The 18,611-nt window shown below is 43.1% G+C and overlaps 1 protein-coding gene across 1 annotated transcript in view; it reads left to right on the top strand.

The window, feature by feature from the left end:
• The window catches only part of PCGF3 (polycomb group ring finger 3), a 138,983-nt gene that overhangs the window by 64,850 nt on the left and 55,522 nt on the right, over positions 1-18,611 (top strand). The window contains exon 2 of the mRNA XM_069767664.1: positions 11,429-11,546. Coding sequence (XP_069623765.1) covers positions 11,438-11,546 — 109 coding nt within the window. The 5' untranslated portion in view covers positions 11,429-11,437. The remainder of the gene's footprint in view (positions 1-11,428; positions 11,547-18,611) is intronic.

Here is an 18,611-nt window from a genome sequence, read left to right as displayed (position 1 = left end):
TTGTCTCATCTGACCAGAGAACATTCTTCCAAAACATTTTAGGCTTTTTCAGGTAAGTTTTGGCAAACTCCAGCCTGGCTTTTTTTATGTCTCGGGGTAAGAAGTGGGGTCTTCCTGTGTCTCCTACCATACAGTCCCTTTTTCATTCAGACCACGACAGATAGTACGGGTTGAGACTGTTGTACCCTCGGACTGCAGGGCAGCTTGAACTTGTTTGGATGTTAGTCGAGGTTCTTTATCCAACATCCGCACAATCTTGCGTTGAAATCTCTTGTCAATTTTTCTTTTCCGTCCACATCTAGGGAGGTTAGCCACAGTGCCATGGGCTTTACACTTCTTGATGACACTGCGCACGGTAGACACAGGAACATTCAGGTCTTTGGAGATGGACTTGTAGCCTTGAGATTGCTCAAGTTTCCTCACAATTTGGTTTCTCAAGTCCTCAGACAGTTCTTTGGTCTTCTTTCTTCTCTCCATGCTCAATGTGGTACACACAAGGACACAGGACAGAGGTTGAGTCAACTTTAATCCATGTCAACTGGTTGCAAGTGTGATTTAGTTATTGCCAACACCTGTTAGGTGCCACAGGTAAGTTACAGGTGATGTTAATTATACAATTATTATTAGAGTGTATGGTATGGAATTATATCCAATTTGGCTTTAGGACAATTCTTTTTGTGTTTTTTCATTTAAGACAAATTAAATGAAGATAATAATACCAAATAATTTGCGTTTGCAATCATTTTCAGGAAGAAAATGAGTATTATCTGACAGAATTGCAGGGGTGTCAATACTTTTGGCCATGACTGTATATTCTCCCCCAAAGGTGTCCATAGTCTTCAGTAATCCCCTCTTCTTTGATGAGAAACATTGCGTTTCGTAGTATCCTGGGGATGTAATTTGTGGCTATAGTTGGAATGCCCTTTAGTTACTAAAGTGCCAAGCTGTATCATAGTGCACATGCTTTAATGTATATTTACATATGATGCTAGAAATAATTTATTAAGATTCACTGCTTTAGACTGTGTTCTCCTTAGCATTGTTGGCCTTCATTCCAGCTCCAGATGTATAGTTAATGTTAAGTGGAGACTGTGATGGATGGCATCCGTCACCCACAGACTATAATTACATCCATTCATTGGATCCATCATGAACTCTTCAACAGCTTTTCATGATGTACCTGCTAAATGCACTGCATGGGTAATGGATGCTACCGTATAATCTCCATCATCCATAGCCTATTATATTGGTAACCATGTAACATCCATTAGGCATCCATTAGGCTTCCCTCAGATATCTGCGAGTCACGTCTGTGCTATACCTGTGGTTTACCTAGAACACATACCCATTATAGCATATGGGACACTACAGCATCACCGAGACATGGACCATACGAGTCTATAACCCCGATTCATCAAGGTAATTTCACCAGAATTTGAGCAGTTGCACAATTTTATTTTACATTTTTACTCCAGTTTCTTCCAGCTCTGCCAAAATGGGTGGCGTTTGAGTGGGAGTACGGTGGGGGGCCTGGAGTAAGATTTCTTATGTGGTACACGGAGGCGCACACCACTTGTCAGATGGTTCCGATTCATGAAGAGGTCGCACCTCTTAATAAATCAGCTGCGTCAGACTCCTACATGCCCCTCATCAAGACCCAGGAGAAGATTGCTGGTCTTGATGATGAATTTTGTCTTCTGGATTTGTGAAAACCTTGGCCAGCATAAAGATACCAGCAGTGTGTAATCCGTGTGCTGTCCATGATTAACACCGCAAAAAATAAACTGCATGCTTTTCCTAATACATTACATACATGAAAATCACTGATGAAACGCTGATGGTATAAACTGACACATTGACCATATAATGACGAGACTCACTGCATTGGTAGATAATTCCCAAAGGGGTGTACTTTCCATAGCGTGGACACTTGGGGGGGGGGGGGGGGGGGGGAGAGGGGGAAGGGAGATGGTTGGGGATTGTGCTCTTCTGGCACATATGGAATCTGCAAACTAGTCTACAATAATTTTGTTCTCCAAGAGTTAAATAGTGCTCCGTCCCTTTCGAATCTTGTTGTGTGGCTAAGCAGTACAGTACTGCCACATGCGGGGTATTTCCACATTCAGCAGAAATTGTGTGACACATTTTGGCATCACTTTTTTGCCCATTTCTCCATGTAAAAATGTAAAATCTGGGGCTAAATCTATTTTTTATGTGATAAAAGTGTAATTATTTTTTCTTCACTGCTCAATAGTATAAAATTCTGTGACCCCCCTGTGGTGTTAATATGATCACTGCACCCCTAGATGAATTAATTGAGGTGTAGTTTGTAAAATGGGGTCACTTACTGGAATTTCTGCAGTTCTTGAACCCCAGTGGCTCTGCCAATGTGACATGGCCCCTTTCAAACCAGTGCAGCCAAATCTGCGCTGTAATTGCTCTCCTTCCCTTCTGAGCTTTGCACTGTGCCTCAAAGTAGTTTTCAATCACTTATAGGGTATTGGTGTAGTCGGGAGAAATTGCGTAACCAATTGTACTGTTCGTTTTCTCCTATTACCCCTTTTGAAAATTGCACTTGGGGTTTAACCCCTTTCTGACATTAGACGTACTATCCCATCGAGGTGGGGTGGGCCCCTATGACCACCGACGGGATAGTACGTCATCGCAGCCGACATCCGGCACTATGTGCCATGAGCGGTCACGGACCGCTACCGGCACATTAACCCCCGACACAGCGATCAAACATGATCGCGATGTGCCGGCGGTACAGGGAAGCATCGCGCAGGGAGGGGGCTCCCTGCGGGCTTCCCTGAGCCCCCCGCAGCAACGCGATGTGATCGCGTTGCTGCGAGGGTCTCTCTACCTCCCTCTCTGCTCCAGACCCGGATCCAAGATGGCCGCGGCATCCGGGTCCTGCAGGGAGGGAGGTGGCTTCACAGAGCCTGCTCAGAGCAAGCACTGTGAAGCCTGCACTGCTGTAAGTCAGATCGGTGATCTGACAGAGTGCTGTGCAAACTGTCAGATCACCGATCTGTGATGTCCTCCCATGGAAAAAAGTAAAAAAGTAAAAAAAATTTTTCCCAAATGTGTACAAAAAAAAAAAAAATCCTAAATAATGAAGAAAAAAATATTATTCCCATAAATACATTTCTTTATCTAAATAAAAAAAAAGCAATAAAAGTACACATATTTAGTATTGCCGCATCCGTAACGGCCCAACCTATAAAACTGGCCCACTAGTTAAACCCTTCAGTAAACACCGTAAGAAAAAAAAAAACGAGGCAAAAAACAACGCTTTATTATCATACCGCCGAACAAAAAGTGGAATAACACGCGATCAAAAAGACAGATATACATAACCACGGTACCGCTGAAAGCGTCATCTTGTCCCGCAAAAAACGAGCCGCCATACAGAATCATAACCAAAAAAATAAAAAAGTTATAGTCCTGAGAATAAAGCGATGCAAAAATAATTATTTTTTCTGTAAAATAGTTTTTATCGTATAAAAGCGCCAAAACATAAAAAAAAATGATATAAATGAGGTATTGCTGTAATCGTACTGACCCGAAGAATAAAACTGCTTTATCAATTTTACCAAACGCGGAACGGTATAAACGCCTCCCCCAAAAGAAATTCACGAATAGCTGGTTTTTGGTCATTCTGCCTCACAAAAATCAGAATAAAAAGCGATCAAAAAATGTCACGTGCCCGAAAATGTTACCAATAAAAACGTCAACTCGTCCCGCAAAAAACAAGACTTCACATGACTCTGTGGACCAAAAGATGGAAAAATTATAGCTCTCAAAATGTGGTAACGTAAAAACAATTTTTTGCAATAAAAAGCGTCTTTCAGTGTGTGACGGCTGCCAATCATAAAAATCCGCTAAAAAAAACGCTATAAAAGTAAATCAAACCCCCCTTCATCACCCCCTTTGTTAGGGAAAAATTTAAAAAATGTATTTATTTCCATTTTCCCGTTAGGGTTAGGGCTAGGGTTGGTGCTAGGGCTAGGGTTAGGGCTAGGGTTAGGGTTAGGGCTAGGGTTGGGGCTAGGGTTAGGGCTAGGGTTGGAGCTAAAGTTAGGGTTGGGGCTAAAGTTAGGGTTAGGGTTTGGATTACATTTATGGTTGGGAATAGGGTTGGGATTAGGGTTAGGGGTGTGTCTGGGTTAGAGGTGTGGTTAGGGTTACCGTTGGGATTAGGGTTAGGGGTGTGTTGGGATTAAGGTTTCAGTTATAATTGGGGGGTTTCCACTGTTTAGACACATCAGGGGCTCTTCCAAACGCGACATGACGTCCGATCTCAATTCCAGCCAATTCTGCGTTGAAAAAGTAAAACGGTGCTTCTTCTTTTCCGAGCTCTCCCGTGCGCCCAAACAGGGGTTTACCCCAACATATGCAGTATCAGCGTACTCAGGACAAATAGGACAACAACTTTTCGGGTCGAATTTCTCCTCTTATCCCCGGGAAAATACAAAACTGGGGGCTAAAAAATAATTTTGGGGGGAAAGTTTTTTTTTTTTTTTTTTTTTTTTTTAATTTTCACGGCTCTGCGTTACAAACTGTAGTGAAACACTTGAGGGTTCAAAGCTCTCACCACACATCTAGATAACTTCCTTAGGGGGTCTAGTTTCCAAAATGGTGTCACTTGTGGGGGTTTCTACTGTTTAGGTACATTAGGGGCTCTGCAAACGCAATGTGACACCTGCAGACCATTCCATCTAAGTCTGCATTCCAAATGGAGCTCCTTCCCTTCCGAGCCCTCCCATGCGCCCAAACGGTGGTTCCCCCCACATATGGGGTATCAGCACACTCAGGACAAATTGGACAACAAATTTTGGGGTCCAGTTTCTCCTGTTACCCTCGGGAAAATACAAAACTGGGGGCTAAAAAATAATTTTTGTGGGAAAAAATTTTTGTTTTATTTTTACGGCTCTGCATTATAAACTTCTGTGAAGCCCTTGGTGGGTCAAAGCGCTCACCACACATCCAGATAAGTTCCTTACGGGGTCTACTTTCCAAAATGTTGACACTTGTGGGGGGTTTCAATGTTTAGGCACATCAGTGGCTCTCCAAACGCAACATGGCGTCCCATCTCAATTCCTGTCAATTTTGCATTGAAAAGTCACACGGCACTCCTTCCCTTCCGAGCTCTGTCATGTGCCCAAACAGTGGTTTACCCCCACATATGGGGTATCAGCTTACTCAGGACAAATTGTACAACAACTATTGGGGTCCAATTTCTTCTCTTACCCTTGGGAAAATATAAAATTGGGGGCGAAAAGATAATTTTTGTGACAAAATATGATTTTTTATTTTTACGGTTCTGCATTATAAACTTCTGTGAAGCACTTGGTGGGTCAAAGTGTTCACCACACCTCTAGATAAGTTCCTTAGGGGGTCTACTTTCGAAAATGGTGTCACTTGTGGGGGGTTTCAATGTTTAGGCGCATCAGGCGCTCTCCAAACGCATCATGGTGTCCCATCTTGATTCCAGTCAATTTTGCATTGAAAAGTCAAATGGCGCTCCTTCGCTTCCGAGCTCTGTTATGTGCCCAAACAGTGGTTTACCCCCACATATGGGGTATCGGTGTACTCAGGACAAATTGCACAACAACTTTTGGGGTCCATTGTCTCCTGTTACCCTTGGTAAAATAAAACAAATTGGAGCTGAAGTAATTTTTTTGTGAAAAAGTTAAATGTTCATTTTTATTTAAACATTCCAAAAATTCCTATGAAGCACCAGAAGGGTTAATAAACTTCTTGAATATGGTTTTGAGCACCTTGAGGGGTACAGTTTTTAGAATGGTGTCAGACTTGGGTATTTTCTATCATATAGACCCCTCAAAATGACTTCAAATGTGATGTGGTCCCTAAAAAAAAAAATGGTGTTGTAAAAACGAGAAATTGCTGGTCAACTTTTAACCCTTATAACTCCCTAACAAAAAAAAATTTTGGTTCCAAAATTGTGCTGATGTAAAGTAGACATGTGGGAAATGTTACTTATTAAGTATTTTGTGTGACATATCACTGTGATTTAATTGCATAAAAATTCAAAGTTGGATAATTGTGAAATTTTCATAATTTTCGCCAAATTTCCGTTTTTTTCACAAATAAACACAGGTACTATCAAAGAATTTTTACCACTATCATGAAGTACAATATGTCACGAGAAAACATTGTCAGAATCACTGGGATCCGTTGAAGCGTTCCAGAGTTATAACCTCATAAAGGGACAGTGGTCAGAATTGTAAAAATTGGCCCGGTCATTAACGTGCAAACCACCCTTGGGGGTAAAGGGGTTAAGCAACATTTTAGTGGAAAAAAATAGTAATATTTCATTTATTCAGCCCAATGTTATGCAAGTTTGTGAATTTCCTAAGGGTTAAAATCCTCGCAAGTCCCCTAGATGAAATGCTTGAGAGGTGCAGTTTACAAAATGGGATCACTTGTGGTGGCTTCTGCTGTTTTGGCATGTCTGGGTCAGGGGATCTTTAAATGTGATATGGTATTCGCAACCTATTCCAGCCAAAATAGCACTGCTTCCCTTTCCAGCCGTGCCCTGCCCCCCAGCAGTAATTTTCCAACAAATATGGGGTATCGGCATACTCAGGAAAAATTGCATAACAAATGTTGGCATCCATTTTCTCCTATTACCTTTGTGAATATAAATTGGGGTTAAAACATTTTTTTGGGGAAAAGTGTTTTTATTTATTTTTATGGCTTAACATTATAAAATTCTCTGGACTCCCTGAGGGTTCAAAGTGCTCATCAAACATCTAGATAAATTCCTTTAAGGGTGTAGTTTCCAAAATGGGGTCATTTGTTGGGGGCTTGCACTGTTTAGGCACACAGGGGCTCTCCAAAAGATACGTGGCGATTTTGTATTCCTAAAGTCAAATGACGCTTCTTCCCTTCCGAGTTCTGGTGTGCACCCAAACAGTAGTTTTCCTCCACATATGTAGTGTTGGCGTACTCAGGAGACATTGCACAATTATGGGGTCCTTTTTTTTTTTTTTTCTTGCTACCCTTGCAAAAATAAAAAAAATTGAGGCTAAAATAAAATTTTTCTGGGAATAATGTACTTTTTACTGCTCAACATTATAAAATTCTTTGAAACCCCTGAGGCTTCAAAATGCTCAACACACATCTAGGTACATTCCTTGAGGGGTCTAGTTTCCAAAGTGGGGATATTTTTTTTTTTGGGGGGGGGGGGGGTTTCCTATGTTTAGGCACATGAGAGGCTATCAAAACAGTGTGGCGTCCACTATCAATTCCAGCCAATTTCGCATTCCAAAACTCAAACGGTGCTCTGTTCCTTCTGAGCCCTGCCGTGTACCCAACCTGTAGTTTTCCACCACTTGTGAGGTATTGGCGTACTCGAGATAAATTGCACAACAAACTTTTATGGTGTATTTTATCTTGTTAAATATATTCCCTTTTCCATGAATTCCTATGAAGCACCTGAAGGGTTATTAGACTTCTTGAAACTGTTTTTGAGCACCTTTTAAGGGGTGCAGTTTTTAGAGTGGTGTCACTTTTGGGTACTTTCTGTCATATAGGCCACTTCAGTGTCACTTAAGTCACTTCAAATGTGATGTGGTCATTAAAAAAATGGTGTTGTAAATTTAATGGTAAAATGAGAAATTTCTGGTCAACTTTTAACACTTGTAACTTCGTAACAAAAAAAAAGTTTCAAAAATTGTGCTGATGTAAAGTAGACATGTGGGAAATGTTATTTATTAACTATTTTGTGTGACATAACTTTCTGGTTTAAAGGCACAAAAATTAAAAGTTTGAAAATTTCTCACAATTTCCAATATTTTTATAAATAAACCCAAGTTATATTGAACTAATTTTACCACTAACATGACATGCAATATGTCACGAGAAAACGGCCTCAGAATCAGTGGGATAGGCTGAAGCGTTCCAGAGTTATTAACTTGTAAATCGACACTGGTCAGAATTGAATTTAAAAAAATGGTCCGGTCACAAAGGCGAAAATAGGCTCTGTCACGAAAGGGTTAAAGTTTATTGCTGTCAAAAGTAGATATGTAAAACTTTGTGGTCTTTTACTACCATCTAGTGGATAGAGCTGTGAACTGCTGGAAACTTGTTCTTTCTTTAGAATTTGGTGCTTAGTGTTTAATGTGTTTTGTTTGTTTTTTTTCCTGCGCCTTCATGCTCAGTGATACATCTAGTTACATCTACAGATGTTCCATAATATATGTACAGTATATTTCTGTTTGTGTGTGTGTATATATTGTACTATAGTATATATTCTAATCTATTATAACGTGTGTACTAGTGGACACACATGCTTGTTTCATTAAGTAGTCCTGTTTAGTTTTTAATAAACTACATAATAAAAGGCATGGTAGGGCTTCAGTGCCTTATATGTTTCCATATACAGAAGAAGCGGCCATGCATCACATATGTTGGCTGCAAGGCTCCGTTTGCTAAGCACCAACACATTTTGCGTTTCTACATCCACTGCTGCCTTATTAATAGGTTACCTTAAAGCCATGTTCCCCAATGATTACATAGCTGTAGTCAATTGTAGTTACTGCAATAGCGGCAACTTATAAAAAAAAGTTACAAAAAAGTCATAGTCCAAACTTTGCGTATACCGTAAATAATTGTGTATGCATGTTTTCTGGCTATACATTGCGGTCTTGTCAAAAATGTCCATCATTGGTGGCTATTGTGCCACGGATCTCGCATTCTGTTCTAGTTTACTATGGATGATGAAAATAGCGAATATCTTCCTTTGGACCCTCTCAGGTTTGGCAATAATAAAAAGGGTCACTTAAGGGAATATTCACTTTAGGGGTCTCCAGAGAAGATCAAAGAAAAAATATTAGAGGAAAAAAGTTTAGGGTTACCCAGACAATTTTGTGTTTTCAATGAAAACTCATACCTTTATTAATCAAATGACTTGCCAAATGAATTAGAAATCTAGTCCAGACATTGACGAGGTTCGAAAAAAGATTTTTATTTGGAATAATAATTTTCTCCTTCAAACTTTGCTTTTGTCAAAGAATGCTCTCTTTGCAGCAATTCCAGCATTGCAGACCTTTGGAATTCTAGCAGGTAATTTGCTGAGGTAATCTGGAGTAATTTCACCCCATGCTTCCAGAAGCCCCTGCCACAAGTTGGTTTGGCTTGATGGGCACTTTTTGCGTACCATACGATCAAGCTGCTCCCACAACAGCTCAATGAGGTTGAGATCTGGTGACTGCACTGGCCACTCCATTACAGGCAGAACACCAGCTGCCTGCTTCTTCCCTAAATAGTTCTTGCATAATTTGGAGGTGTGCTTTGGGTCATTGTCCTGTTGTAGGATGAAATTGGCTCCAATCAAGCACTGTCCACAGGGTATGGCATGGTGCTGCAAAATGGAGTGATAGCCTTCCTTAGTCAAAATCCCTTTTACCTTGTACAAATCTTCCACTTTACCAGCACCAAAGCAACCCCGGACCATCACATTACCTCCACCATGCTTGACAGATGGCGTTAGGCACTCTTCCAGCATCTATTCAGTTCTGCGTCTCACAAATGTTCTTCTGTGTGATCCAAACACCTCAAACTTGGATTCGTTTGTCCATCACACTTTTTTCCAATCTTCCTCTGTCCATTGTCCCTGTTCTTTTGCCCATATTAATCTTTTCCTTTTATTAGCCAGTCTCAGTTATGGCTTTTTCTTTGCCACTCTGCCCTGAAGGCCAGCATTCCAGAGCCGCCTCTTCACTGTAGATGTTGACACTGGCGTTTTGCGTGTACTATTTAATGAAGCTGCCAGTTGAGGACCTGTGAGGCGTCGATTTCTCAAACTGTAGACTCTGCTGTACTTGTCTTGTTGCTCAGTTGTGCAGCGGTGCCTCCCACTTCTCTTTCTACTCTGGTTAGAGCCTGTTTGTGCTCTCCTCTGAAGGAAGTAGTACAACACCGTTGTAGGAAATCTTCAGTTTCTTGGCAATTTCTCCCACGAATAGCCTTAATTTCTAAGAACAAGAATAGACTGTCGAGTTTCACATGAAAGTTCTTTTTTTCTGGCCATTTTGAGAATTGAATGAAACCAACAAATGTAATGCTCCAGAATCTCAACTAACTCACAGGAAAATCAGGTTTATAGGTTCTCTAATCTGCCAAACTGTTTTCAGCTGTGCTAACATACCTGCACAAGGGTTTTCAAGGGTATTCTAACCATCCATTAGCCTTCTTATACAGTTAGCAAACACAAAGTACCATAAGAACACTGGAGTGATGGTTGTTAGACTTGGGCCTCTGTACACCTATGAAGATATTGTATTACAAACCAGACGTTTGCAGCTAAAATAGTCATTTACCACATTAACAATATAGCAACAAAAAACCACAGATGAAGATACCGTACCCAAAACCTCCACCATGCTCACATCCCAAGTGGGGGAGCTACCCAGGGGGAGGTTTGATACCGTTAGTATAGATGGACACTCCTATCAATAGCAATAAAGAAGAAACCGTGGAGTTACAGTCCAAAAACCAAGTTTTATTCAACAATAGTGGGCAACCATAGCCAGAACAGTATACAAAAATCCTAATTTAATTAAACACAACATATACCTGAAAAGGAGAGTAGAAGGTAGCAATAGATGGAAATACACACCACGTAGGTATTCCTGGCACCAATTGAGTATTAATAAAGTGCATAGTGCCATATAATAATTGGGAAAAGGATCAAATGGTATACTGGTACCCCTATAAATCTATACTTCACGGCTAAGTATACATGTGAGTAGCCCTGCGCATAGGCTACGTGACCACTACATCCGGTCATTCATCATGAGCCAAAAAGAAGTAAAAAAGGAAGACACCATATAAAGTTACTAATGAACCTTACCCAAGGTTTGGTGGCCAGGATAACCCACGTGGTGGCCCCAACGCGCGTTTCGCGTCAGCTTCGTCAGGGGGCGCCTATGCGCAGGGCTACTCACATGTATACTTAGCCGTGAAGTATAGATTTATAGGGGTACCAGTATACCATTTGATCCTTTTCCCAATTATTATATGGCACTATGCACTTTATTAATACTCAATTGGTGCCAGGAATACCTACGTGGTGTGTATTTCCATCTATTGCTACCTTCTACTCTCCTTTTCAGGTATATGTTGTGTTTAATTAAATTAGAATTTTTGTATACTGTTCTGGCTATGGTTGCCCACTATTGTTGAATAAAACTTGGTTTTTGGACTGTAACTCCACGGTTTCTTCTTTATTACCACATTAACAATGTATAGAGTATATTTCTGAATCATTTAATGCTAGCTTCATTGGAAAAAACTGTGCTTTTCTTTCAAAAATAAGGAAATTTCTAAGTGACCCTAAACTTTTGAATGGTACTGTATCTTTCCTTTTTTTAAATTTCTTTTTTTTTTTTTTTTGCAGACACCAAAGATGTTGACTCGGAAGATAAAACTCTGGGACATCAATGCTCACATTACATGTCGCTTGTGCAATGGATATTTCATCGATGCTACTACTGTGACGGAGTGCTTACATACCTGTATGTATTACGCAGCCTGCATTCAGCTTTATAGTTCTTTTTTTTATATGATATATTTTGGACAAGATTTTAATTGGTGCAAAAAGGATTTTTTGCTTTGTGTAAAACCGCACAGGATGTTTACCATGAGCAGCGGACTAAAGGTCCTCAAACACATTAGACTAAAGTGAGCTGAACCGATAATGCGGGAATCAGCTGACAGTGTATGGGGCTTCCCGGGCTCTCCCCCTGACAGATTAGCCCTAGCCGATCCCATTATTGCCCCTCGAGCTAAGCCACTGGCGGGGGCCCGCTCATGGAAAACACCACAGCATTTGGCTGACTGTCCTGTGTGGAATAACTTCATTTTTGCCTTAGTGTACATTGCATGTAAAATGTTTCCTACTAATTTACACACACACACGTGTGTACACACACACACACACACACACACACACTTATACACATGTGTGTTTATATGCGTTTATATATGTGTGTTTGTTTTTATATACACGTGCATATATGCACACACATGTATATATGTCCACGTGTGTGTGTGTGTGTGTGTGTGTGTATATATATATATATATACACACACACGTATATAAACGCTTATAAACACGTGTATATACACACACACACGTATATAAAAATGCGTATAAACACACATTTATATATACACATGTATATAAATACACACACGTGTATATAAAAACATATAAACACACACATTTTTGGTTTTGTGTATTAAAACTTAGCAAAAAATCATTAACAATCAAGATGTACAGACTAGAGTTGAGCGACTTTTACTTTTTTAGGATCGTTTCGGGTTTCGCGAAACCCCACTTTCTCAAAAGTCGGGTCGGGTAAAATCTGCCGATTATTGCGAAAAGTCGGGGGTCGGCCGAAACACGAAACCCAATGCAAGTCAATGGGGAATCAAAGTCGGCAGTGAGTGGAGGACAGGAAAACACCTACAGTGCCCGTTTTAATGCCAAAAACAGGGGCTCATTTGGCTAAAGTTGTGGGGGGGTTGTGGGGTTCTGGCTCAAGATTTTCATGGGCCCGGGAAACGCGGAATATGTCACGGCGGTGGAGCAGGGAGAGGTAAGTATTTCAACTTTGCAAGTGCTGCGATCCTGAGCAAGCAGGGGGGGCCCACTAGTTGGCACTGGCACAGGGCCCCTCATAGTACGGCGGTGTGTTTGACAGCGGGCGGCGCCTCCCACAGCCAGAGACCCTTTTGCGTACTATGAGGGGCCCTGTGCCAGTGCCAACGAGTATGCCCCCCCCCCACCTGATGAAGGAACCTGCACTTTCATCTGCACCTTCCTCTTTGTCCCTGTGTAAGGTGGTATAGTATGCGGGAAGGGGAACCTGACTTTCAGCAGGGTCAGATTCTGGCTGTGTAGAGTGCAAGGTGAATGTAGTGGTCTGGGTCAACCTACCAGCAGACTCATCTAGCAGTGGCTGGTCAATGGGCAGGATGTGGAGAAAACACAGATATAGGCCCAAATAATAAAGTAGGCTAAATGCAGTTCAAAAGTGCTAACAGGACTAAACAGGCGGCATTGCTTTGTTCAGTGGAGGACAACTGTAATGAGTGGCAGACACAGTTAGTAGGCCCAAGTAATAAAGTGGGCCAAATGCAGTTCAAAATTGGTAACAGGAGTAAGCAGGCGGCTGAGCTTTGTTCAGTGGAAGAGAAAAGCAAGGAGCGGCAGACACCGTTAGTAGGCGCAGCCAAACAAGTAGGCCAAATGCAGTTTAATATCCGAAACAGGATGAAAATTGAGGCTCAGCTTTGTACAGTGGAGGAGAACAACAAGCAGCGGCAGACACTGTTAGTAGGCTCAACCAAACAAGTAGGCCAAATGCAGTTTAATATCTGAAACAGGAGTAAACTGGCGGCTCAGCTTTGTTCAGTAGAGGACAACTGTAATGGGAGGCAGACACTGTTAGTAGGCCTAAATAAGTAAGTAGGCTAAATGCAGTTCAAAATTGGTAACTGGAGTACACAGGCGGCATAGCTTTGTACAATGGAGGACAGCTGTAATGAGTGGCGCAGACAGACTTAGTAGGCCTAAAATAAAAAAGTAGGCTAAAAGCAGTTCAAAATTGGTAACAGAAGTAAACAGGCGGCTTAGCTTTGTTCAATGGAGGACAGCTGTAATGAGTGGCGCAGACAGACTTAGTAGGCCTAAAATAAAAAAGTAGGCTAAAACCAGTTCAAAATTGGTAACAGGACTAACCAGGCGGCATAGCTAGGTACTGGGGTGGGCTCCTCTGCTGAGTAGCAGACAGTGGTAGTAGGCACAAAGTATTAACTGGTCTAAATGGAGGCCAGGGCCCCTGTATATTGTAATTATCATCTATCATTTCAACAAATTTGTATTGGCAGTGCCATTGAAGGATTTAACAGCACAGACTACACAGTGGTGGAGCAGGGAGAGGTAAGTATTGCAAGTGGTAGAGCACTGTTTGAGCTGGGGGGGAACAGTCTCTCGTGGGCGGCGGTACTGGCAAAGGACCCCTCATATTACGACGTTGTGTCCGACATTGGGTGTGCACCACCACTGTCAGAGACACTTCATTGTACTATGAGGGACCCTGTGCCAGTGCCGTCGCCCAAAAGTGGGCACACCCACCTGTCCAGGCAAACGGCACTCGCACGTGTGCTTGCGCCAAGTGGTGACCACGGCCCTGTGGGGGGAGTCAGCCCATTTAGGGAGGTATAAAAATTGCCTATGGTGGACATTCAGCAGCTGCAAATGGAGGAATTGGAGCAGTCAGTAAGAGGAGGCCAAAAGCAAGACATTTTTCAGGCAAGCTACGTGTCAGCAGGGGAAGGTGGGGCAAAATAATTTGAAATCCATGATTGGTTCATTTTAATGAAGGTTAGATCATCAACATTTCGGGGAGCCAGACGAGTGCTTTTTTCGGTCAGTATTGAACCAGCAACACTGAAGACTCTTTCTGATAGCACACTAGCAGCTGGGCAAGCGAGCTCCTGTAATGCATATTCTGCCAATTCTGGCCAGGTGTCTATTTTTGATGCCCAGTAATCAAAGGGGAATGACCTGTGAGGGAGAACATCGATAAGGGAGGAAAAATAGTTTGTAACCATACTGGACAAATGCTGTCTCCTATCACTTTGAATCGATGCAGCTGTACCTGTCGTGTCTGCGGTCATTGCGAAATCACTCCACAACCTGGTCATAAAACCCCTCTGTCCAATGCCACTTTTGATTTGTGCACCTCTAACACCTCTGCCATGTTGCCCCCTACAGCTTGTGTGAGAACCATCACCGCCGCAGTGTGCTGGGAATGCCTGACCCAAACGGTCTACAAGAGTTGCTTGTTTGGTAGCCAATGTTTGCTCAAGGTTTTCATGTGGCATGATATTTTGTAATTTCCCTTTACTTTATATTGTGGATCCAGGAGGCAGGCCAACCAGTAATCGTCATCGGTCATCATTTTGATAATGCGGGGTTCCCTTTTTAGGATACGCAAGGCATAATCAGCGATGTGGGCCAATGTTCCAGATGTCAATTCACTGCTTGTGCTGGGTTGAGGAGCACTTTCTTGCAAATCAACATCACTTGTCTCCCGCAAACACCCTGTACCTGACCTTGCAACGCCACCAGTTTCTATTGCCCCCTGAGAAGCATCCTCCTCCCATAAATATTCATCCCCATCATCCTCCTCCTCCTCCTCTTCGTCCGCCACCTCGTCCAGGAGAGTTCCCTGAGCAGACAATGGCACCTTCAGGAGCAGGGCTGGTAATCCCGGATAATTTTTCAGGAAGCACTGCACCACTAGGTTCAAGGTGTGAGCCAGGCAAGGTATGTGTTTCTGTTCTAAAATGGCTATGGCAGCCATAAAACTCCTTCCGTTATCACTGACTACCTTGCCTGCCTCAAGATGTACACTGCCCAGCCATGACTGAGTTTCTTGCCGCAAGTTCTCTGCCAGTACTTCCGCGGTGTGTCTGTTGTCGCCCAAACACTTCATTTCCAACACAGCCTGCTGACGCTTACCACTAGCTGTTCCATAATGTGACACCTCGTGTGCAACACTGGCAGCTGTGGATGGAGTGGTCGGGCGACTGCGCTCTGTGGACGAACTTTCGCTTCTGGAGGAGGAGGAGGGGTGTCGAACGCCTACTGCCAACTGTTTCCTAGACCGTGGGCTAGGCAGAACTGTCCCACTATGGCTGCCCCTGTGGACCCAGCATCCACCACATTAACCCAGTGCGCCATGATGGACACGTAACGTCCCTGGCCATGCCTACTGGTCCATGCATCTGTTGTGAGGTGCACCTTTCTACTGACTGATTGCCTGAGTGCATGGACAATGCGGTATTTGACATGCTGGTGGAGGGCTGGGATGGCTTTTCTTGCAAAGAAGTGTCGACTGGGTAGGTCATAGCGTGGTACTGCGTAGGCCATCAGGGCTTTGAAAGCTTCGCTTTCAACCAACCGGTAGGGCATCATCTCTAACGAGATTAGTCTAGCAATGTGGGTGTTCTAACCCTATGTACGCGGATGAGAGGATGAGTACTTTCTTTTCCTAACGAGAGTCTCTTGTAGGGTGAGCTGGACTGGAGAGTTGCATATGGTGGAACTAGCGGGAGTGGTGGTGGACATGGCAGATTGAGAAGGTTGGTGATGGTATTCCTGATGTTGGCCTACATACAGTGTTTCCTACCAATAACCTTGTGATTCCCTGACTGCTTTGGCCTTGTGACGATACCGCCACATTTGCTGTTGGTGGTGTCCTAACCGGTGGGCTTACAGTGAAGGAAGCAATGTAGCGTTGCTGACTATCTTCATTCTGAGCGGGTGCACCAACGGTACGGGAAGTTTCGTAGTTAGTCCAGGCTTGCAAGTGCATGCTGGTTAAATGTCTACGCATGCACGTTGTATTTAAATGTTGGACATTCTTCCCTCTGCTAAAGGTCTTTGAGCATTTCTTACAGATAACTTTGCGCTGATCATTCGGATCTTGGTTAAAAAATTCCCACACTGCACTCTTCCTACTATCGAATACCTTTTCAGGCATTGCACGCTGTTCACCTTTCACTGGATGGCCACGCTGTCCTAAAAGTGTTTTTGGTTTTGTCAAACGTTTTTGGCCAGATACGGGACTGCCAGATGAAAGCTGTTGCGATGTAGATGCCTGCTGCGGATCATCCTCCTCTGCTTCAGAGCTACTGGCAGCGGCACCCTGTTCCCCCAATGGCTGCCAATCTGGGTCAACAACTGGGTCATCTATCACCTCCTCTTCAATGTCATGTGCACCTTCCTCTGTGTCACCGTGTAAGGTGCTATAGCGTGCGGGACGTGGCACCATAGTCTCATCAGGGTCAGATTCTGGCTCCGTACACTGTGAGGGCAATGTAGTGATCTGAGTCAATGGAACAGCATAATAATCTAGCTGTGGCTGTGCATCTGTGCACTCCATGTTCGATTCATCTTGTAATGGGCTGTTAACTATTTCCCTTTCTAACACTGGCACGGTATGTGTAATGAGCTCCATGGAGTAAACTGTAGTGTCGCCTGCCGCATCCTTCACTTTTGCTTTGGGTGAAGGACACAAGGAAGCGACTTCTTCCTGACCGGGAGCATCCACTGACTTCTCGCTGCTTTTATATTTTGAACTTTCTGAAGAGGAGGCGAAAGAGCTAGAGGCTGAGTCAGCAAGGAAAGCCAAAACTTTTTCCTGCTGCTCCGGCTTTAAAAGTGGTTTTCCTACTCCCAGATAAGGGAGCCTTCGAGGCCTTGTGTAGCCAGACGATGACGCTGGCTCAACACCTCCAGCCTTAGGTGCTATTTTGCTTTTCCCACTACCACCAGATGCTCCACCACCATCAGTACCAGCTGGCAACGACCGCCCACGGCCTCTTCCACCAGACTTCCTCATTTTTTGGGAAAATCTAACCAAAATAACAACCATTATATGGTACTGTTAAACAAGGTAGAAGGTGTATATAAACTTGTTGTCAATTTAAATCTCCCTTTTTTTTGGGGGGAGACTGCAGTAAAAAACAGGCCCTGTGTATTACACTACACAATGTAAGTGGCACAACGTGGCTGGAAGATATATAAAAAAAATACAAGGGCTGTAGTACAATTTCAATCTCCCTACAATGATCAAAGGACAAGTATGGCAGCAATAAAAGGACTGCTGCACACAAAAGTGTGGACAAATAAACAAGAGAACTGTGCAGAAAGGAGCAACAGGATTTTTGCTTTTAAAAAAGCAGTTGGTTTGCACAGCGGCGTACAAACAGCAATGCAGCTATCAGGGAGCCTTATAGGGCAGCCTAATAAGCTACAGCGCTGATGCACAAAAAAAAAAAAAAACTCCACTGTCCCTGCAAAGAAAGGGTGGTGTTGGACAGTGATAATCGCTACAGCAAAAGCAGTTTTGGGGTTAATCTTCCTTCCCTAACTATATCCCTTCTTCCGATGAAGCAGCAGCAACCTCTCCTATGCTAAGATTGGCAGAAGTAAGATGTCGTTTGGCGTGCACGCCGCTTTATAGCCCCTGTGACGCTGCACAAAGCAAGCCAATTGCTGTAATGCCCTTCTCTAAGATGGTGGGGACCGAGACCTATGTCATCACGTTGCCCACACTCTGCGTTCTCCTTCATTGGATGAAAAATGGCGCTGAAAGTGTAATACGAAACGCAACTTTGGCGCGAAGATCGTTGACCTCATGGCCGATCCCACACTAGGGTCGGGTTTCGTGAAAAGTCGGTAATTTTTTAAATTGTCCGATCCGTTTCGCTCAACCCTAGTACAGACGCATTGAAAAGCCAAAACTGGCTCCTAATCTTTTCTAAGTGATACTACACGGACTACGAATGTGTACACACAAGTGGGATTTCCTGTGACCTGTATATGAATTCCAATACAATAACATCCCACCTCCGCAGGTTCAGAAATAGTACTGAAAGCGCCAGACCACCTAAAGTGTTGTGCCTCTAGTATGATACTCGCCACCCACCATCTGCCTCCGTTATCCGCACCTCTCCAAACTTTTTTTGCAGGTTGGATCTCTCCAGTGTTTGCTGGAAGT

Source organism: Ranitomeya imitator, chromosome 1, assembly GCF_032444005.1.
Source record: "Ranitomeya imitator isolate aRanImi1 chromosome 1, aRanImi1.pri, whole genome shotgun sequence".
Lineage (NCBI taxonomy): Eukaryota > Metazoa > Chordata > Amphibia > Anura > Dendrobatidae > Ranitomeya > Ranitomeya imitator.
The sequence above is the reverse complement of the archived record's forward strand: the minus strand, read 5'-3'. Positions and strand labels throughout refer to the sequence as shown.